At 33.7% G+C, this 25949-nt stretch overlaps 1 protein-coding gene across 1 annotated transcript; it reads left to right on the forward strand.

The window, feature by feature from the left end:
* Nucleotides 1–19348: 19348 nt before the first annotated feature.
* Nucleotides 19349–24289, forward strand: LOC145053694 (uncharacterized). The gene is made up of 8 exons (XM_079001784.1): nucleotides 19349–19503; nucleotides 20354–22177; nucleotides 22249–22581; nucleotides 22660–22906; nucleotides 23022–23150; nucleotides 23243–23582; nucleotides 23679–23940; nucleotides 24087–24289. The coding sequence occupies exons 2-7, from the start codon at nucleotides 20400–20402 to the stop codon at nucleotides 23924–23926; spliced, it is 3075 nt and encodes a 1024-aa protein (XP_078857910.1). The 5' UTR covers nucleotides 19349–19503; nucleotides 20354–20399; the 3' UTR covers nucleotides 23927–23940; nucleotides 24087–24289.
* The last annotated feature ends 1660 nt before the right edge of the window (nucleotides 24290–25949 follow it).

Here is a 25949-nt window from a genome sequence, read left to right on the forward strand (position 1 = left end):
AAATGGATTCCGGCCGCATGGTTTGATGATCGGATTTTTTAAGCTGCTGCCCAAGAGTTATGATAGATTGCTTAGAAATATGTAATAACATAATTTTCATTTGTACTTGCATTGTAAGTAAAAAGTCTTTTCCACATTTTATTAATAAATGAAAATTTGATTTTATCTTATTTTATATTTCCTTGCAATGACATTTATGAAAATTAATGTTTCTATGTTTCTATGGGTAACAATATTGGAAAATGGATTTGATTCTTTCGTTTGTGGTGGTGTCTAAACTTACCAAATACGAAAAGATTTTCATCACCCAAGTATCAATTGGATAGAAACTTGGAATCACGCAACTTGTATTGTATGATGAATGAGAACTTTCATCTTTAGGAAATTAAGACTAATTCCTTGTTCACATGTATATATGAGTCAAGTGAAGGACTATGGGATCTAGTATACTTTGTTGTGCACTAGTATACTTTGTTGTGCACTAGTATACTTTGTTGTGCACTGGTCAGGTCCACTACAAAGAATGATAAGACTATTCGTCATGATTTACTAAGATTTTAGGGAATATGATTATACTTACAAGATTAAGTATACTTTTGAATCATTGAAAATTTTTCAATGTATAGTAGAACGAATAAGAATAATCAATCAGGCAGAAAGATAAAAGTTTCTCCAATCTAAAAGGAAATGAGAGTACTTGAGTATCGTGTTTTATGATCATCTTAGTGATTATGGAACCATATCACATCTGATCCTCTAAGTGCACTTGTATAGCTAAGAAGAGGAATCAGGAACTGTTGAAATGGTTAAATCAATTAAGATGAGTCATACTTCGTTCCAAAACAAGTCTTAGAGTCATACTCCAAGATTGTGACTTGAGTAACATATCGTAAGTAGGTTTATAACACATCATAAAAATGTGGAGTAGAAATGTTTCTTGCTCTTGCACATTTGTAATTGGTAGTTGTGATGTTTTGGATAAAACAAAGACCAACTAAGACCAATTGTATGAAGTGTTATTCTTGATAAGAACTCGTACCAACTCTTGAATATTTGTTTGTCAAGGAATGTTTCTTGACAAGATAATCTTATATGCCAAGAGATTAGTGTGAGTCTTAAAAGGTTTTGATAAGTTTCAAGAAATGATCAAGAATAAACCTATAGTTTATCACTAGCACACGACTTGAGGTTTGTAACCTACTGTGTTGACACAATTTTGTTTTCGTGCCCAATTCTAGTTAAAACTGACTATGCATGTGAGTTATATGAGTTCTCATTTGGTTGCATAAGGCAAAACACCCTGATCAGTGAAAGTTCATTGATCAGTATGAGTGAGCTGCTTAACAACTTGGAAGACATGGTAGGCCCTTGTGCTGTCAAGTGGCAAGAAATTAAGATTGAACAAATTCAGTCCATATGAGTTTGAATTTGTCAGAGACCTTATCCTATGATAATGGTTGGAAATAACAAATTCACATGGATAGAAACACATACACTAAAAAATCTAGGTGACATAAGGTTTCTCTCCAATTCATGAAAATGATTGTGGGGAAATATTTTCATAAAGTAAGGAGATAACAGTTTGTGTTGATTGCGTTCTCAAATTCGATTATAATTACGACATCCCTCTTCATAGTTCGAATTGTGAGAAATGGCAAATAGTTCGAACATTTGGAACTTATTGATGTAAGTTTTGAAAAAAGTTTAGACACACATATGAGCTTTATTATAAAAGGTGTATGAGCTTAGATAAAGGCTTATCAAAGCATTGCGTATCAGGAATTTGAACATTGGTAAGAAAGTCAATAAGTATTGATTTCTAGAGGTCCAGTTGATTTTTGGGTACATGTCAAAGTTAGTGGGAGCATAAGTGTTATGCTAGTAAGAATATAATTATCATGATCGTGGGAGCATGACTATTATGTGAAGTGTTGCAAGTTAGCAATACTAGTTATAGGAAACAAAGGTTAAGAATTTTGCAAAGTTGAAAATTTTGAGAAATTGTTTCGCTATAGTAAGGGAGAGGATACTTATACTTTATTTCAAATCTAAAAGCTTAGAGTAAAATATTAATTAGACTTAGTCGTGGACATATATGAATACCATGTTGAAGTATTTCAACATTGGAAATTCTATATGGAAATATTATAGCAAAATACTGATTAAGTATCATGTCTTTATGTAAGACATTATGAATCGTATCCTATATGCTTCGGGTATAGGATTGATTGCATATGCTGTAATATTCTCGTGTTCTGATTTTCCAAAATGCCTAGGGCATTAAGAGGGTATGACTAAATTAGTTAAACAACTATCAAGGACAATCTAAGGTTTGCTAAGGATTGGTTACTTAAGGACAGTTGGAAGTATTGTATTGGATGAACCATATTGACATTATTATGAATAGACATGATTCTATTAATAATGAGTCGTCATATGGATTATACGGAAATGTTTCCATAATGGGAGTTGGATATTAAGAATCTATGTGAAAGTTAGAAACTTTTATGCAAGAAAGATGTTCAAAGGAATGTAATTTGAATTTGAGACTTCATCTTCATGGAATTGTCTTGTAACAATCTCCAAAGGAATACTTTGTAATATCGTTGGCAAAGTCTCTGTGACTTTTGTACCTCGACATTACAAAAGGTACATTGCATGATAGTTTAGAATCTAACACATTCTAACAGTGGCAAGAATTAGGTATTCTTACACTTATGATAAGGATTTTGAATTGTGAAATGAGCTTCATTGGAAATGTATTCAATTGATCTATTTCACCAAGAAAGGACCATAGGCAAACATAGTGTGCATGCTTGGAGCATGGGATAACTATTGTTTTAATTCAAGTATTAAGCTGATTAATTGAAACATTATACCATGAATAATGTGTAATCAATATGGTGATTAAATAAAAGGTGTTTTATTTATATTCAAAAGTTTTGAGACCATATTGGATTCGATTATTCTTGTGTTTTACTTCGCATGTTTTGACTTCCCGAATAATAAGATTATTCAAACCATCCATAGTCGATCATACTCTGGAAGTAGGTTATGAAAGTAGACTGTCATGAATGGGTTTTGTAAGATTTTCTAAGGTGTTAGACATAGCAAAAGTTTGCTACAACATTCATGAGTGCTCTTGAAATAAGATTTGAGTATTGGATTAAACCCACGCTCATCTAATCACTTCATGGATTTTATCACGGGTGATTGTGAGATGATAATATCTTATATTCTTCAAACGGAGACATATAGTTATATTTTACAAGTCGGTTGCACATTGATGATGTGTAAGCGCACCAGTAACTTGGTGTTATAAAACATTTCATTGTTTGTGATTTGATGAGTGAATAGAGCAAGCATATGAGTCAAAGTTTATCCGTTCCTTTTACCCTAAGGGGATAAAAGCGATATCTATGGGCCCCTCGATGATTTAGTGATGACAACCCTAAGCGCTTGGCCAAGCCTGGACTGGTTCGATTTGTTCAATTGGTCAGTCGTCATAAATCAGAAATCGGGAAACAACACATGGATATAGAGAATGATTATAATCCATGTCTCATGTCCATACGATATCTAGAATGGAGGAATATATGATCCATTATCTAATGGACGCGTCAGAGTTCGACAATGGCTTTTGAGAGCTACAATTGCTAATTGGATTTTGGAGTCGTACTTGAAATAATAATTATTAGACTTATCCAAGTGGGAGACTATTGGATTAGGTGTCTAAGACCATAACTATAATTGCTATGTACTTGACCCGATAGTAGCATGGTCCATTTCGGGTTGCCTTCATCAGAACAATCTGCTAGGATAGATATTTGAGTAAGAGGTTATTTGTGTTTTATTACTATTATAAGTACAATATATTAATTGAGAAATCATATTATTTAATTGGTATTGATTAAGAATTAATTTGGAATTAATTTAGTGATCAAAAGAGACTAATTAAATTAACGGGGATTGATTAGGTAAATTTGTGATACATATGGTTTGGACTATTGATACATGATGGGCTAAATTTATGTGAGAGTCCATGAAGAGTTAGTCCATATGAGTTATAGATCATAAGCCTAAGTGTAAGAATTAGGGTTACATATAACTCTTGGAATTCTACACTATATATGTAACCCACTAAAGCCAAAAATCGGACCAAGGGTGTATTATTCTAAGAGGTTTGTGTGCTACTAAACCTCTCTCATTTGTCCTCCAATTGTTCATGGTGTTTGTGACTTTTTTGAGGCATCACACTTGGGGTGCTAAGCTCTTGAAAGGCCAAATCCTACAAGCTACAAAAAAGATGTAATTATCTAACTTGTTTTTATGATTCAAATATCAAGTTGTATGCTAGTTATAGGCTTCATGCTTTGAAATTTTTTTATTGCATGTATAACTAGAGAAAACTTAGATCCAAAACATTAGGGTTATATGTGCACCATAGGAGTGTTATATTACATAAAACCCAACAGGTTATACATTGACGGGAAATTAGATGGGTTCAGGTTTTGTTGGTATTCATGCACAATGAGCTTCTCTGGTGTTTACTCCATCGCCAAACTATTTTGCATGTTTTGATAAAGGTTTGATTTAGAAATCAAAATTGTGCTGCAATACTGAGAGAAAGAGGACAAAAGAGGCGTAGAGATATGGTTGGTTTTTGATTTTACCAGGGTTCTTTTCTAGAGTGATTTTGTGCAAAAGGTCTTCAAAAATATCCACCAACATGTTCGATTTTCTGGAACTATTTAGAACCGAAGGTGAAAAGTGAAAATTGGGGTGGTCAGATAAGATGACCGAAGTAGGATAAGAGGAAAGCGGAGAATAGTAGTTCGAGAGAGGAGGATAACGAATGGGTGTGGTGGGGTGAGGGATGGTGGGAGTGGACCCTATTTTCTTTTTAAATTATAAATAATAATAAATATTATTATATTAACTAAAAATAAATACAAAAGGACATTGTAGCCATTTCTGGAATGAACTAAACAACAAGGGAAAGAAAAAAATGAAAGGAAAAAGAGAAAAAATGTCATCACAACAAGTACTCACTCGTTGATTCACTGTCATATACACAACTCATGAAAAAACACAATTGCCTTGTTGATTGCATTTACATGTTATTACTGCGAAAAATGGTTGTTTCGTATAGTGTTTTACTTTAATTGTAGATTGCGAAGACTGTTAGGAAATTTAGGGTTTGTGGTGGAGATCTGGATACCAACTTGGATCGTGATATCACTTTCCGAACTGATATTTCTACCTTATGCCTGTGCTACAAGAAGTTCAGCCTAGGATGATCCTAGTGGACACTTACGATTCTAAGTACAGAAGTCGTAAGCCAATATGCTAGAGGATTATGTGAAAGTATGATGAAAACGAGAGCTTAAGATCGTAACCATCTTCTGAAGAAGAAGAATTATATTAAACGAGATTAGGGTTTCATTAGGGTTGGGTCGTCATTAGTTGTTTTGGAAAGAAGTCATGATAATCCGGATTTAATGAGGATTTAGGGTTACCAAAACTAACAGGTTTTGTTAGTTTTACCATAATCACCCTCAAGTCATTATTAGGGTTTTAGCGGGACCCCAGCCAGAGACTCTGCCCTTTGGACCCCGCTAGGGGTGCTGCCCCCGGACCCCCGATTAGTCGTCGAACCGGCTTCTAACTCGATCTTATACATGCGTGCACTCCGCACAACATATATTAGAGTACAAATTATGAAGCCCCTTAGCTCACATGTTAGTTCCAGTTACTTAAAATGACATGTTGACACTAAAATGACCAACAAAGATATTTATCGTTCACGTGTGCTTAACGAAACACCTAAACATATGAGCTATTGGAAATCGTCTTTTAAAATAAAGATTTCATATTATTTTGTAAAACAAGATGATTAAGATAAAGGTCCCAAACGGTCAATTATTTAACATTTAAAATGTTCAAAATGTCAAGACATGGAAGGCTATAACAATAATAATCAAGAAACATTAGTTTAAAGTAAAGAATATTTCATACATAAATGATTTGTCTTTTAAATGTTTTTAAGCTTCACAATCTTCAGTGTGTAGTAATGATTAATGTGAATTAAACATAATGGAGGAACACACAATGTAAATAAAACAGTTTAAGCTTAATTAGACTAGAAAGAGTTTTATAAAGTGGGTCTTGTAATGATTTCTCTCTCTAGACTAAATCTCACACATATGGGTTCTTACATAAAACGGGAGCCACTCACTTCCTATTGATTGGAAATGTTAAACTCATTACATGATCTAAGAGGGTAAGCCTACATCACATCCCAGGAGAACTTTGCACCCTAACATTCTCCCCCTCAAAGTTAGAATTGGATGTCCCAACTTTAATATTCAAACGAGCACCAAGCGATCAAGACCAATTCTCTCTCGAAGTAACACTGGTCTTCAAATTCGCTTTGAAAAAGAATATCCAAAAAGCTTCGAATACCCATTTCAACATTCTCCTCATTTTTATAATCAACAAATGATTATAAAACGCCAAAAGGGTATGAGAACGCCCAACGAATAAACCATACGAAACTCCCACTCGATGTGTGAAAAAAAATGAAAATCTTCAATCCGAGAAAATCCAAAAAAAATACGCCAATGTCTTCAAATCTTTGACTTCCCGAACTTGAAAATGAACACACATTGTTCATATACCACGAAAAATCTTGCACCAAAAACAATCATGAAAAGCCGAGAGAAAAATATTCAAATGTTGAGAAGATTTCGACTTATGGGCGAGAGTTGCAAGAAATTAAAAATTTGGGTACAAACAACCATTTTTGCAAGAACTTCAGGGACCAATTGCAAAAAGTCAATTTCAAACTCATTCTAGATGCGAAACTTTACCCCAAATGTGAAAGTGGGTATAAAGTGCATTTTCACATAAACTTCAGGGACTGAATCTGTAATATTGCCAATACATTCCACAGATTGTGAGTTTTTCAACTTATGGGTGTATATTGTCAAAATACTGAAACTATAGGGATCATAAGCAAAACTATCATGTGTTCTTCCCCAATTCGTTTTCAGATGCGAAACAACAACATCAGTCAAAAGTAGAACTTTCGACTCGAATTAACTTTCGATCCCTTATTCCAAGTGAAATCGAAAACCAAAGCTAACTCTCGACTCCAACTCCAAATAATCATTATCTTTCGAATCCAAGCTATGTTGCTTTCGACTAAAGACCTCAAATCACTTTCGATACCATAAATCCAAAACAGTTGAACTACCAATCTCTACAAAATCGAAACCTCTTGAATCTAAACTTCATCTATCGATTCCAATCCATTCACTTTCGACTCAATAAGCGAAATCAAAATCAAGAACACCTTCGACTATTAAACAATGTTGCTTTCGACTATGGACCTCATGACACCGTCGACTCAAGCAAATACCAATGGAAATCGAGACTGCAAACTCTTGCGTAACGTCTGATTCCTGGTACGCATTTAATTATCGAATTACTCATTATTGTAGAGCTACTCGACAAGTTGGAAGCCCCTAAATCGTCGAGTAGAAGCCAGAATGGACGTAGGGTTTAAGTGATCTACTTGACGAGTAGGGCTTCCGGGATGAAACCCTAATTTCGGGGTTTTGCATCCTATTTAAGCTCCTTAACCCCCACCCCTTGCCCTCATTTCTAGCCTCCAAGTCCCAAACCCTAGTGCACCATTTGAGCTTGTGAGTTGTTTTTGAGTGTTTATTATGTGTTTTGAAGCTTGTTGAAGAAGTAGGAGCATGAAGGTTCAGAAGGAAGCAAGTAGATCCAGAAACAACTTCTGTCACACCCCAAACCAGAACGACAGAAATGTTCGGGGGCGGATAACGTCATTGTACAATATTATAACAGTTAAATATAAATGAATCATAGCAACACAAACAAACATACATTGATATTACAATTATTACGTTGTTTACATAACTCTGTTGGTTCAAAAGTTGAATACAAATAACTAGAAAGTAGAAAACATGAAATGACGACGCTGGCCTCAAGAAGAGTTGAATACCTGTTACTGGCTCCCTGAGAATACAAGTCATTTTGAAAAGCGTTAACTATAGATTTGGTGAGTTCATAAGCATTTTTGTATGAAAACGATTTGAAAACTACTTTGTTTGAAAGGTTTTTTATCTTTCCAGAAAATCCGATATTTTCTATAAAAATGGTTGTATGTCTTGTACCAACATCATAAAAATGTATGTATGCATGTCCTTTGTATCTTGTAAAATGTATGTTCCCATAAAATCCAATATTTTCTGATGTATGAAAACTGTAGTCTTAAACTCTAAGACCAGAATAATATACTAAAAAGTAGTATGCAATTTTATATTTTTATAAAACTAGTGAAGTATTAGCTTCTCGTAAACCAAGATAGTATTGTTAATCCCTAGGTGAGTTATTATAACCATGATTGATACGACTAGTAACCTGTACGACGTTCTTCATGCGTCGGAATTGGTAGACATTTGTCACCCTAGACCTCCAGTCTAACTGTAGCGAACAACTTAGGTGCGGGGTTGCCAATCCCGTATAGATCTATACACAACGGTCTCGCACTCCCTCCAGGGGACTCTGGTTATAAATACAGGATTTAAAGTGTACGCTAGGTAGGTACGGTGAAGACTAAGTCTCACTAGAGCATTAACGGATTTACGTGAACTACGACTCCCTTTTTCTTGTATAATAGAGTTATTGCACTTTTTTGAAAACTTATGAAATGAGTTTTATGACACACAAAGTAAACTATCAATATTTTGCCTTGTATGTTTTTGTGTAAACTGTTTATATAAAATTTATATAAATATCTAGTTGAAATCTTGTCTAGTAGTAATATATGTTGTTAAAACATAATATTCTTGGGTTTTGACCCACCAAAATAGTGATGACTAAAAATATAACAACTTTTACTACAAAAACTATTCTTAGTAGAAAGAGTTACCAAAACTTGTAGTTTTACAAATCATATTTTCTTGTTGGTACTTGTATCCCATAGTGAGTATTATTTTTGTACATAAACTTATATACACGTTTTTTGTGTAGATAACATAGTGATAACCATATCTTATGCAAATATTATTTCATATTCAAATAATAAAGTTGAAACTAGTAAATATTTATAAGATAAACATATTTTGACTTGTAGTCCCCACTGTAACAACCCGAAGTTGTTCATCGCTGAAAACCCATTCTACCCGTATAACTCGTCGGAGATCGAAATGTCCCGATATCGTTTTTGGGTTTAGTTAACTAAAATAATATGTTTATTATCATTCAATGAGGGTCCAAATCATTTAGTAACTCATGAATTTAGCCCAAAACATTTATTTCATAAGTTTTAGAAATATCCTCGTCGGGTGACGGAAACTCAATCGGGTGCGACCTAAAGCTTCGTTTAAGGCCGGTATCGGGTAGAATTCCACCGTGTCCAAGTTTTAGGAACTATATAAACGTGTTTAACCTATCATTTGAAGCTTTTTCCTTCTCTCTCTACTCTCTCTCTAACCTCTCTCCTAAATCCAAAGATTAAGGGTCCAAAACTCAATTTTAAGGCCTCAAATCCTTAAGGTACCTTCCTAGCCTTAATCTATAGCATATTTGGCTTCCAAATTTGACATTTAATCATGAAATAGGACAACATATGTGAGTTTACGGCCCTAGAGGCTGCCTAGGCCGTAAACACCATTTTGAAGGGTTTTAAGCCCTTAAACTCCTTCCTAAACTCATTTGGACTTTAGATATGGCTAAGGGACTTCAAGATATGGACTTAGAACATTTAAAACTTTGATTTTGAGCCATTTGAAGGAGTTTACGGCCAAGGCATAAGCTTGGGCCGTAAACTCATGTAAATGGGGTTTTTCATCCCCTTAAACCCTTCCAAATCACTTCTATGGCTTAGATATGAATTATAGGACCTTGGTTTTAGCATTTGGACACTTGAAACATGATTTTTGGGGGGTTTAGGTGAGTTTACGGCCAAGGCATGTGCTTGGGCCGTAAACTCCTCAAAACTTGGCATAAATCCAATTATAAGGTGTTAGAAAGCCATCCAACACCACTAAAAGCCTTGGAATAAATCAAAGGACCAACCAAAAATAGTTTAAGGGCCTTAAACACATCATTTGTGGTATTTCTAAGAGTTTACGGCCAAGGCTTGTTCTTGGGCTGTAAACTCCATAATTTATGGTGTTAGAATGCTAACTAAACACCCCTAAAGCCTTTAGATGAATTTTAAAAGCCCTTCTATGCAAGTTTTAGACCTTGAAACACCTTGTAGCACCCTATAGAAGAGTTTACGGCCATGAGGGGGGTCTCATAGGCCGTAAACTCCATAACACCCCCTCAAATGTCCCATAAAACTCATTTCTAGGCTTGTGGGAATTTTTAGAATCACATGTGATTGATTTTAACACCTTAAAAACACTAAATCTTGGAGAATTGAGAGTTTACGGCCAAAGACCCCATGCCTAGGCCGTAAACTCCCTTATGTATTGTAAATGATGTTTTTAATTCAATCCAAGCCTTAAGAAAAATTAACCCAAGCATTTCCAAGTGTCCATATCCATTTATGACCCAAATTGCTCCATAAACCACCCTACCATGAGTTTACGGCCGTAAACTCATGGGGAATGGGTGTTTTTAGACCAAAACTCTTATATTAGTTTACTCATGGGGAGTAAACTCAAGTCCCAAGTCCCTAGTGTCATTTCACGTCTTTAAACGCCACCCGGGTCCCTCCAAACACTTGTATCGGAGTGTTTTCGCGACTTAAAGCAAGTGTCCCTATCATATGAATAAACTAAGTCCTAATTAGATACAAATGTGTATCTTTACATTATAATTAGGAACCTCGTGTATTTACAAGCCCCGGATCAACTCTTAGCATCCAAATCGTCACATTTCTCGTCCGGTGAGTTCATACCCCTATGCCTTTTCCGTGTTTTTCAATGTTTTCAGGGGGGGAATACAAGCAAAACTATAACTGTTTTCGAATTATAACATTGATGTATTTCAAATAACATCTGGCAAACTTATAAACTCTTTTACTCCTTATGTATTATGTTGAGCATAAGGAATGATTTATCGATTACAACTAAATGGATTTTAGTTAAGAAAATAATCAAACTAATCAAATTATTATGGGAATAATTTGGGGTTCTATATTTCTCTTTATATCATGTACTGATATCTGTATAAAGTTATTAGATAAACTATGTCTGGTTCAGTTTATCTCTATATCATTCGAATGTTTTGCCAGATAGTCTCATTGTATGTATCTATTTTTCAATGTATCATGTCTTGAAATCTTTGTATGTTTGGTATCGTATGAGAATCCTGTGAATAGTTTAATACTAGCTTGTGAGATAGTCACTACCCTTTATGGATGATCAAGTAAATCCTCTCCGGAAGTGTAACCAGAGTCTCCTGGAGGGAGAGCGAGGAATTTGTGAATAGATCTATTCGGGACTGACAATCCCACACCTTAACTGCTAGCTATAGTTAGGCGGGCACGCCTGGGGTGACAAATTCTGTATATCATTTGACGTCTGACTAACCTCAAGGAGGTCTTGTTGTCATATCAGTATGGTTACCCGACTCACAATACGTATTAATATAAACTTATTCACAGCTAGGATTTTGTTTAGAATCTATATCTTGTTCGGGATGATAATCCCATGGTCTTGTATCTATATCTCGTTCGGGATGGTAATCCCATGGTTTCATGTTTATATCTCATTCGGGATGATAATCCCATGATCTTGTGTTTATATCTCGTTCGGGATGGTAATCCCATGGTTTCGAAGCTAAATCTTATATGGGATGATAATCCCATGATTTTATCAATCTATCATATATCTAGTTTCGGGATAGTGATCCCATGGTTTATCAAGCTATCTTATATCTATTTTCGGGATAGTGATCCCATGGTCTTTATCGAATTATCTTATAACTGGTTCGGGATGTTAGTCCCAAGGTTTTCAAAATACTTACTATCTACAGTTCGTCTAAATTATAGTTTTGTATATTAAACTATACTATGTGTTATTCAATAAATCTTGCATTTAGGAAAATATGGGATTTTCCTGGGGTTAACTTATAACTTGTAACAGAACTGTAACGAAAGATAACTTAACTACTTTACATAAGAAAATATGGGACTTTCTTGGATATCAAACCTTTTCGGAAAACTAAAGGAAATCGATACATTTTCACAAAACAAAACCGCTTATGAACTCACCAGCTTTATGCTGATTTTCAAACTGCTTGTATTCTCAGGTCCAAGTTAGACAGGTACCCGGCGATATCTTTTGGTGAAGACGGAGTGCTCTGAAGACTCGTCTCTTTTGTTCATATGATATATGTATAACTTTTGTACAATTTACTTTTGAACCAAATGTAAACTTTCATATATATATATATATGTAATGTAATGGTTGTTTACTGTGATTACTATGTACATTGGATTTGATACTCAACGTGGAGTCAACCCCGGGAACGTTTCCGCCTTTGGTTTTCGGGGTGTGACACCCACCCCCCCTAAAATCATGAAAAAACTCGAGAAAAATGGGGGTATGAAGTTCACATTGTTTATTTCGTGTGTAGTAGGAAGGAAGAAGGAGTGGTTTTCGAGCCTAGCCTTGCACAAGCTTGAAGGATTCTCGAAAATGCTAGTGTTATAAGGATTTAGCACACGAAAATATGAGTATAAATATGATGATACAAGATAAAATGCTTACAAACATTAGAGTAGTTTGAAAACACTTACCAGGTTGCTAAGAATCACTTGATGGAGGGCCAATTATTGAAGATCCTAGACCGATATTTAGAGAGAGAGTATATGAGAGAAGAATGAGAGGGGAATTATGGTGTTTTATGAGTGTATTCGGCCGTAAGTTTTAAATAGAGAGGGAGAGTTAACTTTCTTGTTACTTGGTGGTCAATCTAGTGTATTGCATGGAGGCATGATGTATAAAAGCTTGCCATGCATTGTTGTTTAGTGGTCAAAATGAAGTAAAGGCATGAGGTGTCATCACTAGTCACTCTTGGGTTAGGCCTCCAAGGATCCGATTTTTGCTAGCTTGCGATGGGGTTTTTTCGGTTTTAGGGTGGCTGGAAACACCCTCCTCTTACACAAGGTTTGCGGTTTTTTTAGAGATTTGGGTTCTTGGGTTTGACATGGCCCACACAAAAGAGTTTTCGGCCTAGGGTTAATTGGGCCGAGAACCTCTAAGCAAGGACCAACAATTGATTTTTGGTTTAGCTATTGGATCAAACTTGGGCTTATAAAAGGTTATTAAAACTTGATTCTAAGTGTAAGACTATATGTACTCATATAATATTGTCGTTTTGACTTTCAGTAATTTAATGCAACAAGGTTACATAGAGGAATGTTTGTACATGAATCACAATTTCGACCCTAAATTTGCTAGTTGTGATAACTTCTCATTCTCTCCATTTTCTGGTAATCAAGTCTCTATCTTAGCCATTAGTTCATTAGATCTCTTTAGGTCCATTTTATGAGGGTTTTGGTGCAAGAACCTTGATCTTTGGGACATGGATGTCCCAAGTGGTTTACCTTTCAGATCTGGGATCTAGAAGGGGTTTCATGGCATAAAGGTGCAAACTTATGACCATGGAAGCCCCATGCAAGCTTATGGATGTTATTGTGGCCTTTTGAGCCCTAAAGGCCATGAATGGAAGCAAAGTCCGAGACTTTACATGTTCATTCAGTATTTAGGACATATAGCTCGATTTTCATCCTTTGGATTGGAGTGATAAGGATTTTGGACTAAGATCTATGTCCTAAAGAACTAGGGTTTGAGCTAAACCTATTAAGAAGGACTATAAACGGGTAAAGTTGGAAACTTTACCCTTAAGAAGGCTTTTCCAGTATGTAGAAGAGGGATGAAGCTTAGATCTAGGGTATAGGGGCTTAATCTATTAGAATGGACCAAACAGACAGGGTAACTCATCGAGTCCATGGATGAACTCGACGAGTTTAGACGATTTGTCCCGTTTCTGTTTATGGTGGAACTCGACGAGTCTGAGGATGACTCAACGAGTTAGTTCTCTTAATCGCGATGATGAGTAGCCAGGGAACTTGGCGAGTCAAAGGGTGACTCGGCGAGTTGAATACGATTTTAGGGTTTCTGAGTTATAGAACTCGATGAGTTGATATGCTGACTCGGCGAGTCGGGTTAACCCATAATGTTGACTTTGACCAGAGTGTTGCCTTTGACTAGGGGTAAAATGGTCATTTTACCCTAAGAAGGATTATCATGTTCTTGACTAGTATTTATTGTGATCATGATAGCCGAAGAGTCGTTGGAGCAGCCATCAGAGATTCCTCACGCGAGAGTTTAATAGCCAGCTTGAGAGGTGAGTTTCCTTCGGTAGGAACGGGTCTACGACACCAAGGCCGACCCGTATATGTGATTATGATAGCAGTTGAGTGTGGGCGGGGCCCGAATATCTTAGTAATCGAGTGTAGGTGGGGCCCGAATCTCGTAGTGTTATTTGAGTATGGTTATGTGCCTGCTTGATAGAGTTAGATATACTTGTTGTCTGTGTGATACTTGTATGCATGATAGTAGTTGAGTGTGGGCGGGGCCCGAATCTCAGAGTAGCCAAGTGTAGGAGGGGCCTGAATCTCGTAGACAGCAGAGTGTGGGCGGGGCCCGAATCTCGTAGACAACGGAGTGTGGGCGGGGCCCGAATCTCGTAGACAACGGAGTGTGGGCAGGGCCCGAATCTCCTAGACAGCGGAGTGTGGGCGGGGCTCGAATCTCCTAGTTGCATGTTATATGTGTATGGTATGTGGTAGTTTGGGGAGATTCACTAAGCTTCGTGCTTACAATTTTCAGTTTTGGTTTCAGGTACTTCCACTAGCAAGGGGAAGAGCTCGGGATGATTGCAGTGCACACACTATTTGTTCAGCATGGGATGTTTTTACTCTGGTATTTTTAGCATGAGATTTGATATAGTGTTTTGATGTGATGTTTTGAGACATATGACTTATAATTTTTATTATGAAGTTCGATGATTTATGGTTTTCTTAAATGATTTAAAAAAAAAATTTTGGACCGTATTTTGGGATGTTTCATCTTGGTTCTTTACCTTCGTTACAAATCCTTCACCAATTGAAATCAAATAGAAAATTAACGTTTGACTCGAAACTACTGATGACTTGTAAGCTAAATTGAAATCTCTTTCGATTGGTAAACTCAAATCGAAATATATAAACCAAAAACTTTCGATTCCAATGTCTTGGCTTAACACATGTCAAGCTAAAACCATAATACATGCGAGAAGCCCGGCATATAACTTTTCTCATTTTACCCTTTGGTTCCAACACACGAAACAAGGGCTTAGATCTCATAACAAATATTATCAACATTCAATAAGGTCTAAACTTTATTTCTTGAAGCCCGAAACCTTTAGGTCCACAATCCTGAATTAAGAAACATCCTGAAATTGGGCGTTACACATAGCTAACTCTTAATTTTTTTTCTTCGTTTGGCCCCATCTTAATACTAACTTCATAACTAGCCTCAAGCCTTCAAGAATATCCTTACACACTTCATTTCCATTATAGAGTTGTTGGAAGGCTTAATATTCACATATTTGATAACAAAATTGATTCAAAATACCTTATAAGAGTCAATTAAGTCCCTTATCTAGATCTCATTTCCAAATATGAAATTTTATTTATCCTTAGATTTTGAAAAGAACATAGGCAATAATTGAATTTGGTTTGAAGTCGGTATGCAAAAGTAATGACATTTTCAGTTTGGTATAGAAGAAACGCATAAACGATGATTTTTATTATAATCTTAATGTATTCTTTCTGTCTAGTTGATGATATTATCTACTGTAATCTTATTATATTATTTATATATGATTAAGGATGTTATTAAACTAATTTCAATATAAAGATTAAAGCTTCTACTCAAAAAGTATGAATGTTACACTTAAAATATAACTCCTGTGATGATTTTGAAAATTTGACATTTAGGTGTTATGATAATGTGACTTTTACAAGTCAACCATATATATTTAAAGGGTGTTTTGGTGGTTATTCTTGAATTGATTACGTGCTTATTACGATTTATTAAATCCTAAAGTTATGATAATTCATTTTTAATATTTGATAATAAATGAAATGCTTCTAAATGTCGTATTATTAACGAGTTACATAATCAATTTTACACACCTATTGCAATGGAACTAGTCATCAAAAATTAAATAAAATAATTTATTTATCCCGTTTTTGACCCAATTTGAGTCTTTCACTCTCATTTCACACAAAAGGCTCTTCACTTTTCTCTTTCTTCTCAAAATACATTTCATACATATTTATAAAGCTAACATTTTTTCTTGAATCTCATGCATTTGAAACCCCCATTCTTTTTTTCCTTTTCACCACATTCATTTGAAACTCCCATGACTTTTCAATTTCTTTATAATAATAATTATAATTTGGTAATTAGGTTAAATAAATATCTAATCTAAAGTGTATTCATATATAAACTAAATTTCAATATTAAAATAATATCTTTAATTCTACTTATAAAATTATGTTTTTTAACTTTTAACATATTATACTTAATTTATTAGTTTTAATATATTGTTGGATGTAAACCATTATCATTTTAAAGGTATAATTTTTGAATAATTTGTATAAAATACTTAAATTATTAATTAAAATATAACATTATAGGCTCAACTTAAATATAAATTTTATTTAAGTTCAACAACCCAATGATTATTTTATAAATAGTTAAAAGTGATAAATTGTAGTGTCTTTCTAATAATGATTGTAAGTTGGTTAATAAGGTAAAATAAATATCGAACCTAAAGTGTAATCATAAATAGACTAAATTTCAATTTTAAAATAATATATTTACTTCTATTTATAAAGTTATTTCTTAAAATTTTAACATATTATACTTAATTTATTAGATTTAAAATGTTGTTGCATGTAAACCATTATCAGTTTAAAGCTATAATTTTTGAACAGTTTGAACAAAATACTTAAATTGTTAACTTAAATATAACATTACAGTTTCAACTTAAATAGAAATTTCAGTTCCACTAAAAAAACCAAATAATATTTTGTAAATAGCTAAAAGTGATAAGTTATAGTGAGAAATGCAAAATCTAAATTGTAATATCAGTTTAACTAAAATATTTCCCAAATATATTTATATAACTGTTAAAAGTTTTCAAATAAGTAGCTTAAAATAACTTATAATAACAATAGTTAAAAATAACTCTATATAAATGATTATATTGTTACTTTTAAAATCAAAAAATAATGTTTGATGTTTTAAATAATTATAATGATAGAAATTAAGACATTAAACAAATAAATTTTAAAAAATTAGTTAAAAATAACAACTATAAATAATATTAAACCATATATAATACTTAATTTTATTGATGTGTAACTCGCGAGTAGAAGTCATTCAAACGATTGAGATTATGACGTTATAATAGATTTATATATTATCATATAATTCAAAATAATCAATATATTATATCAAATTAATATACAAATTATTATATTAAATTTAACAACAACGTTAGTGTTATATTTTAAAAAATATATATTTGTAAAAACTTCAACTATATAGATGTTTCTGCGCATTACAATGTCAACTCAAATATAAATTTCAGTTCCATTTAAAAAAAACTAAAGAATATTTTGTAAATAGTTAAACGGATAAATTGTAGTGATAGAAGCAAAAACTAAATTGTATCTCAATTTTACTAAAATATTTCTTAAATATATTTTTATAATCGTTAAAAGTTTTCAAATAAATAGCTTAAAATAAATTACAATAACAATAGTTAAAAACAACTCTATATAAATGATTATATTGTTAGCTTTAAAATAAAAAAAACAATGTTTGATATTTTAAATAATTATAATGATAGAAATTAAAACATTAAGCAAATAAATTTTAAAAAATTAATTAACAATAAAAACAACTATAAATAACATCAAATCATATATTATATTTAATTTTATTCATGTGTAACTCGCGGGTGAAAGTCATTCAAACGATTAAGATTATGAAGTTATAATAAATGTATATATTATCATATAATTCAAAATAAATAATATATTATATCAATTTAGTATATACAAACTATTATATCAAATTTAACAACAACGTTATTGTTGTATTTAAAAAAATCATATATTTGTAAAGACTTCAACTATATAGGTGTTTTTGCGCAACGTGCGGGCATTCGCCTAGTAGTTGTTATATTCTTACAAAAAAAAACTACTTAACCCTAATCGACGTTTATCTTACCATTTTACCAATACAAATCCAAACAATATAAATAGATCCACACATTATCATTGACAACTCATTTTATTAAAAAACGTTATTTAATATAAAACTTTATAAAAATGACTATTTTATAATTTTTAATGCCAAAAAATAACTAGAAAATAAGTTTTTTTTTTTTTTTTTTTTTTTTTTTTTTTTTTTTTTTTGCAAAGGGCCTTCTATGCATTAGGCATGTACTTGCCAACTCAACTTCGAATCAAATTTTAGTGGCATTTTGGTATATAACAAAAGATATTTTTTAAGCAGATTAAGCAACCTCTTTTCAAACATTTCAGAATTATACTTATTTTTTTTTTTAGATAACTAACTTTTAAGAATTTTAGTTTTTTAGAATTCTTTAGAAAGATAAAAGTTTTGGGCAAAAATAAATTGGGATAAAGAAAAATAATAAACCAATAGACCGATTATATGTGGCTTCATAGAAGACATTCCGAGTCCCCAGAAGATCGTCTAGAGACTGCATAGTCATTTTTTGAAGACATTTGTTTATTTTATTATTTTCACCAAAGGTTATAAAGTGACCATTTTTAAAATCTTCTCTATTTAATACTAGGTATGAGACCCGTATATTATACGAATTGATTTAAAAAAATATTAAATATTAAAATGTAAACAAAAAAAATATTTTTTAATGTACAATTTTAAAATAAGAAAGAAAAAAATATATTTATTGCAATTTAATATCATTATGATATTTAATATTTTACATATATAAGTATATGATTTTAATTTTAAAAATTGAAACAAATCAAAAATTAACAAGTGGATGATATTTATTTTAAAAATACCAAAAAATGACAAATATCAAAATTAATAAGAAATTAACATGTGACAAAAAAACCTTCATTTATTATTTAGAAGGATGATTAAATATTTTTTAATTAGCACAAAAAATACAAAGGACTAACGTGACATGTTATTAAACCACAGGGGCATTAATATAATATCTGTCAGCCACCATTTCTGGAAGAAGGGAATCGCGGTCGCCAGTGTCCGTATACTTTGAGTCGGTTCAAATGGAACCATCTTTTTTCAACGCAATGAAACAATCCATCGATCTCCATTTCTAGATTCAAGGAGAAAACATCGCCTCCTCGTCTTCCACAAAATTAGGGTTTGTTACTCTTTCATCCTTTCGATTCTAATTTATATTAATTTGTATTTATTATTTCCCGATTTCATCCTTTTTCCTTTACTGATTTCTATTGCGTGAATCTGAAGTCGAAAACAAGTTTGTAAGCTATAATTTTTGGTACTTGTAATGACTTCACTTATAGATCTAGTTCCTGATATGAGAAGTTAGCGTTCGTTTTGCTTGAATCCGTCTAGTGCTTCCGCGAAATTTATTCTGCTCAATAATATAGCGTGTACGGGTCTGTTGTTGTTGAAATCTTATGGGTGCTCTAACAAAGTAACATGCGCATCGTTGTTTGTTGTTAGTTCGTGGATTTAATTTAGGTTGGATTCTTTTAGCTATATTTTTCATAGTACATAGAAATGTAAAACGTTACATCGAGAACATGTATTTCTGTACCTAAAGTCATCATCATTGATCATGAAAAGGTTTTCTTGTCTCAAAGTAATTAACTGCATCTATATACCAAACACAAACAAAGAAGACATTTCTATTGAACACGGCTACTAATTAAGTTTTGCATCACTAAACCCTAATGTCATAATTCTAGGATAGAACTCATATGTTACGAAAGTACTCTGCAATCTTCTAATACAACAGTGATTCACTAGCATGTTCTTGAATCAGATAGTATTCAGTTCTCCAGTTGGACTCACATTGTATGCTTCATAATCTGATTTGTATAATTCCTATCACAAACGTTTTTTTGACAACTATGACAAAATCTTATGAGTTTGATAATTTTCATTTTGAAGTTTGAACTGTTTATTGGGTCATTGGGTGTTTGAGATTTTGTCATGGAAGATTAACTTTAAATTTTGTTATGCAGCATTTAAGATAAACCAAGAGATAGGCAAACTCAAAAGTTGAAAAAGATGACGTGGTTTAGGGCTGGATCTGGTGTAGCTAAGCTTGCAATCAAAAGAAGCTTATCACAAACTGGAACATATGCAGCAAGGAAGCATCTTCTTCCTTCACAAACTCGACATTTTCACACAACACTTTTCAAATCAAAAGCACAATCTGCACCTGTCCCAAGACCTGTCCCCCTTTCTCGCCTAACAGACAGTTTCTTAGATGGAACTAGCAGTGTCTACCTTGAAGAGCTTCAAAGAACTTGGGAAAACGACCCACAAAGTGTCGATGAATCATGGGACAATTTCTTCAGAAACTTTGTAGGCCAAGCTTCCACATCCCCTGGAATATCTGGCCAAACGATCCAAGAAAGCATGCGTTTGTTGCTTCTTGTTAGAGCTTACCAAGTATATGGCCACATGAAAGCCAAAATCGATCCATTGGGTCTTGAAAAACGTGAAATCCCAGACGATTTAGACCCTGCTTTCTATGGTTTCACTGAAGCCGATTTAGATCGTGAGTTTTTCCTCGGTGTATGGAGAATGTCTGGTTTCTTATCCGAAAATCGCCCTGTTCAAACCCTTAGATCAATCTTAACAAGACTCGAACAAGCTTATTCTGGAAGCATTGGTTATGAATACATGCATATTGCTGATCGTGAAAGATGCAACTGGTTAAGAGACAGAATTGAAACCCCAACTCCCACTCAATACAACAGTGAAAGACGTGAAGTCATTCTTGATAGACTCATTTGGAGCACACAATTCGAAAACTTCTTAGCCACAAAATGGACAGCTGCTAAAAGATTCGGTCTTGAAGGAGGTGAGACTTTAATCCCAGGCATGAAAGAAATGTTTGACAGGTCAGCAGATCTTGGTGTTGAAAGCATTGTAATCGGAATGTCCCACAGAGGAAGATTAAATGTGTTAGGAAACGTTGTGAGAAAGCCATTAAGACAAATCTTCAGTGAATTTAGTGGAGGAACAAAACCTGTTGATGAAGTTGGGCTCTACACTGGAACAGGTGATGTGAAATACCACTTGGGTACTTCATATGATCGCCCAACAAGAGGTGGAAAGAGGATACATTTGTCTTTAGTTGCAAACCCTAGTCATTTAGAAGCTGTTGACCCTGTTGTGGTTGGAAAAACAAGAGCAAAACAGTATTACTCAAATGATGCTGATAGAACAAAGAACATGGGAATCTTGATTCATGGAGATGGAAGTTTTGCAGGGCAAGGTGTGGTGTATGAGACTTTACATTTAAGTGGTCTTCCAAATTACACTACAGGTGGAACAATTCATATTGTAGTCAACAATCAGGTTGCTTTCACTACTGATCCACAAGCTGGAAGGTCATCACAGTATTGTACAGATGTTGCTAAAGCTTTGAATGCTCCTATTTTTCATGTCAATGGTGATGATGTGGAAGCGGTTGTTCATGCTTGTGAGCTTGCAGCGGAATGGCGTCAGACATTCCATTCCGATGTTGTTGTTGACATTGTTTGTTATCGGAGGTTTGGGCATAATGAGATTGATGAACCTTCTTTTACACAACCTAAGATGTATAAAATCATTAGGAATCATCCTTCTTCACTTGAAATTTATCAGAAGAAGCTTCTAGAAACTGGGCAAGCTACAAAAGAAGATATTGATAGAATTCAAAGCAAGGTTACCTCCATTCTTAATGAAGAGTTTCTTGCTAGTAAGGATTATGTCCCTCAAAGAAGAGATTGGCTTTCTGCTTATTGGCTTGGATTTAAATCCCCTGAACAACTTTCACGTATTCGTAACACTGGGTATGTATTATGTAAATCTTTTTCATTTTAAACATTGTTTTACACACATAGTTTTGGCTTTTGATTTGTAGGGTGAAACCTGAGATTTTGAAGAATGTTGGAAAGGCGATTACAACTCTTCCGGAAACTTTTAAGCCTCATAGAGCTGTTAAGAAGATATTTGCAGACCGATTTAAGATGATTGAAAGTGGAGAGGGTGTTGATTGGGCAGTTGCAGAAGCTCTTGCTTTTGCAACATTACTTGTGGAAGGAAATCATGTGAGATTGAGTGGACAAGATGTTGAAAGAGGAACTTTTAGTCACAGGCATTCTGTTATCCATGATCAGGAAACAGGGGACAGATACTGTCCGTTGGATCATGTAATGATGAATCAAAATGAGGAAATGTTTACTGTTAGCAACAGGTGATGATTTCCTACAATTTCTCAAAAGTTTTTTGAAATGATTTTAGTTTGTTAACCATTAATTACTTCTTGATACAGTTCTCTTTCGGAGTTTGCTGTTTTGGGATTTGAGTTGGGATATTCAATGGAAAACCCTAATTCGTTGGTGTTATGGGAAGCTCAATTTGGGGATTTTTCGAATGGAGCTCAGGTGATATTTGATCAGTTTTTGAGCAGTGGGGAGGCTAAGTGGCTGAGACAGACTGGCTTAGTCGTGTTGCTACCTCATGGTTATGATGGTCAAGGCCCTGAACACTCTAGTGCAAGACTTGAGCGCTTTCTTCAGGTATTACTCTTTCCACTTATATTATACGAAGGAATGGAATCGAATTCCAATTCCTTCAGATTCCTATATTCTCCCTTTATTAATTCAATCTCCTTTGTAAAAAATCTTATTACAGATGAGCGATGATAATCCTTTTGTTGTACCTGAAATGGAACCAACACTCCGCAATCAAATCCAAACATGCAACTGGCAAGTTGTCAACGTCACAACTCCCGCAAATTACTTCCATGTGTTACGTCGACAGGTGATGACAATTATACATTTCTAAATTTTATAATTCATATATATATATATATATATATATATATTTTTTAACATTTTGTTGTTACATTCCAGCTGCATAGGGAGTTCCGCAAGCCACTTATTGTAATGTCCCCGAAAAATCTACTTCGTCACAAAGAATGCAAATCAAATCTATCAGAGTTTGACGATGTCCAAGGTCACCCAGGTTTTGACAAACAAGGAACAAGATTCAAACGTCTGATAAAAGACCAAAATGACCACTCAGATCTTGAAGAGGGAATTAGACGTTTGGTTCTTTGCTCTGGAAAGGTTTATTATGAACTTGATGAAAAGAGGAAGTCAATTGATGGCAAAGACGTTGCAATTTGCAGAGTCGAACAGCTTTGCCCCTTCCCATATGACCTCATCCAGCGTGAACTCAAGCGATATCCAAGTAACTTCAAACCCTAATTGATATGAAATAAATGTCTTGATAAGAAAAACTGATGGAATAACTAAAACTTTGGTTGGATTTGATTGGATATTTCAGATGCAGAAATTGTGTGGTGCCAGGAGGAGCCAATGAACATGGGAGCCTACAGTTACATTGCCCCCCGCCTTGCTACCGCCATGAAAACACTCAACAGAGGCACCATTGACGATGTCAAATACGTCGGCCGTGCTCCCTCTGCCGCCACCGCCACCGGTTTCTACACCGTTCATGGAAGAGAACAGTCGGAACTTGTCCAAAATGCCCTCCAATCTGAACCCATCACCACCAACCCCACCCTATGCTAAAACCCTAATTCCCGGTATAATTCTCATTTCTCATACATAACAGAACAAAACAGGTTGTACTGTTGGCCATTGGGACCCAGACTAGTATAGTATTGTCCTGTTCAGTCTTGTCCTGATTACTATTTGAATTAACTTTAAGGAGTTGTTTCTTTTTTTGCAGGGTTTTTGTCTTTTTGTGGAGTGATGTGCGGGGATGTTTATTTTTGATTTTATTTGCTAATCGGGGAAAAATGTTATGTAATAATTACAACCAAGGTGAGATTTGTATACGTCTCCTGCCATGTGTTCATGGCGTAATCAGTTTTTTTTTATATGTGTTGGTGAATCTTGATGATGATATCTGAAAATGATTTATTTTTGAAAGTGTTATGGTTTTGGAAGTTGTTAAGTTTTAATTATATTATAGATCGAAAGGACACCAACCTTTGTGTTTCTCAAAAGTCATGTGTTCTAGAAGTCGTACCTGTCGTGTGACATACGTGATGACTAAGTAGTTCTCTCTTGCAAACCTACCTACTCAACCTCCATGTGCCAGAGTAATAGAATAATATGGTTTCTTTTAGGCAAGACAATTTTAAGAATGGTCCTATGGTTTCTTTTGGAACAAACCTATGCATAACATCGGTCTTTATGACGAACACCATTATTTTTCTGTTAAATATAAATGAAAAGACTATCATACCTTTTTAATTAGATTTTTATATTATTTTTATTATTTTATGTTTAAAAAAAATCAACCAGGGTTACCTCAGAGAGAGAGAGAGGTATGTATGTGTGTGTGTGTTCTCGATCTAGTTTATCGTGTGTGTAGTCAACTACATGGTTAGAATTCGTTCAATCGATTACTAACCCTTCCTTTTGATTAATGATCCTCATATGAAGTAAAAAAAAGATGAACACCACTATCTGATTTTAAACCCAAACTCATCTCTGGGCATATAACTAACAGTGAGACAAATTTAAACTTAAAATGACCACTGGTGTGCAAGATTTGTTTAAAAATTTTATTCAAGCCAAAAAACATTTTATAAGGATTATTTTAAGGAAAAATTGAAAACATTAGGATCATTTGTGAAATTTTACCGTTAGTCAATTATAGAGTACGTTATACTTTTGGTCCTTTAGTATATCTATTTTTATTATTTATTTATTTATTTATTATTATTATTATTATTATTATTTTTTTTTTTTTGCAATTTTGGTCTTAAAAGTTTTTTTTTTCTTGCAAATTTTAAGCAATTTTGGTCTTAAAAGTTTTCTTTTGACTTTTCAATCTTAGTCATTATTTCAAATAAAATGACTATTTTTTGGTACTTCAGTTTTAGTCTCAAATATAACTGTTTTACTTGGGTTCAAATAGAAATACAAAACTTTACAAAACCTCAAATAGGGACCAAAGCTGCTACTAAATATTTTAAGAATAGATTTAAAAAAAAAGAGTAATACGGAGGGATAATAAACGTAACTTAATTCAAAATATGTTAAAAAATTTCTAGTTTTAGTAATCCTTACAAAAATTTCCGCTTTTAGAGATAGATGTAGTAGTACATGCAAGGATCCAATTTGATCAGATATAAAGTTGTGTAAGAACATGTGGTTTAGAAACAATTCGTACTGCACATTCATTAATCTGACATTACAATAAGACTTAAACTGGACACTTGGCACAACTAAAAACAATATTTTTTATTTTATTTTTGAACCATGTAATGTAAAGTAAAGAAAAGGGACATCATGATTCTTGGGCATGGATATGTGTCATTTGTTGGGTGTATGAATTGATTGTAGATGTGTTGTCGATGGTTGTGGATTAGGTTTTGGCCTTTTAGGTAAATTACAATCTACCAATATCAACATCACAACATAACCTAACATTTGGGATGCGTAATCTTTAATCACAATATCATATTATATCACAAAATCTTAGAAAAAAAAAATCAAAAGTAAAGGAGTGTTTTAGATTGTTTATTTAACTTTAGTGAAATTTGGTACTCTTAATAGGTAGTGTGTAAAATAGAGTAAA

The sequence above is a fragment of the Lactuca serriola genome, chromosome 5 (assembly GCF_051521515.1).
Source record: "Lactuca serriola cultivar US96UC23 chromosome 5, Lser_US96UC23_V15, whole genome shotgun sequence".
NCBI classification, from domain to species: Eukaryota; Viridiplantae; Streptophyta; class Magnoliopsida; order Asterales; family Asteraceae; genus Lactuca; species Lactuca serriola.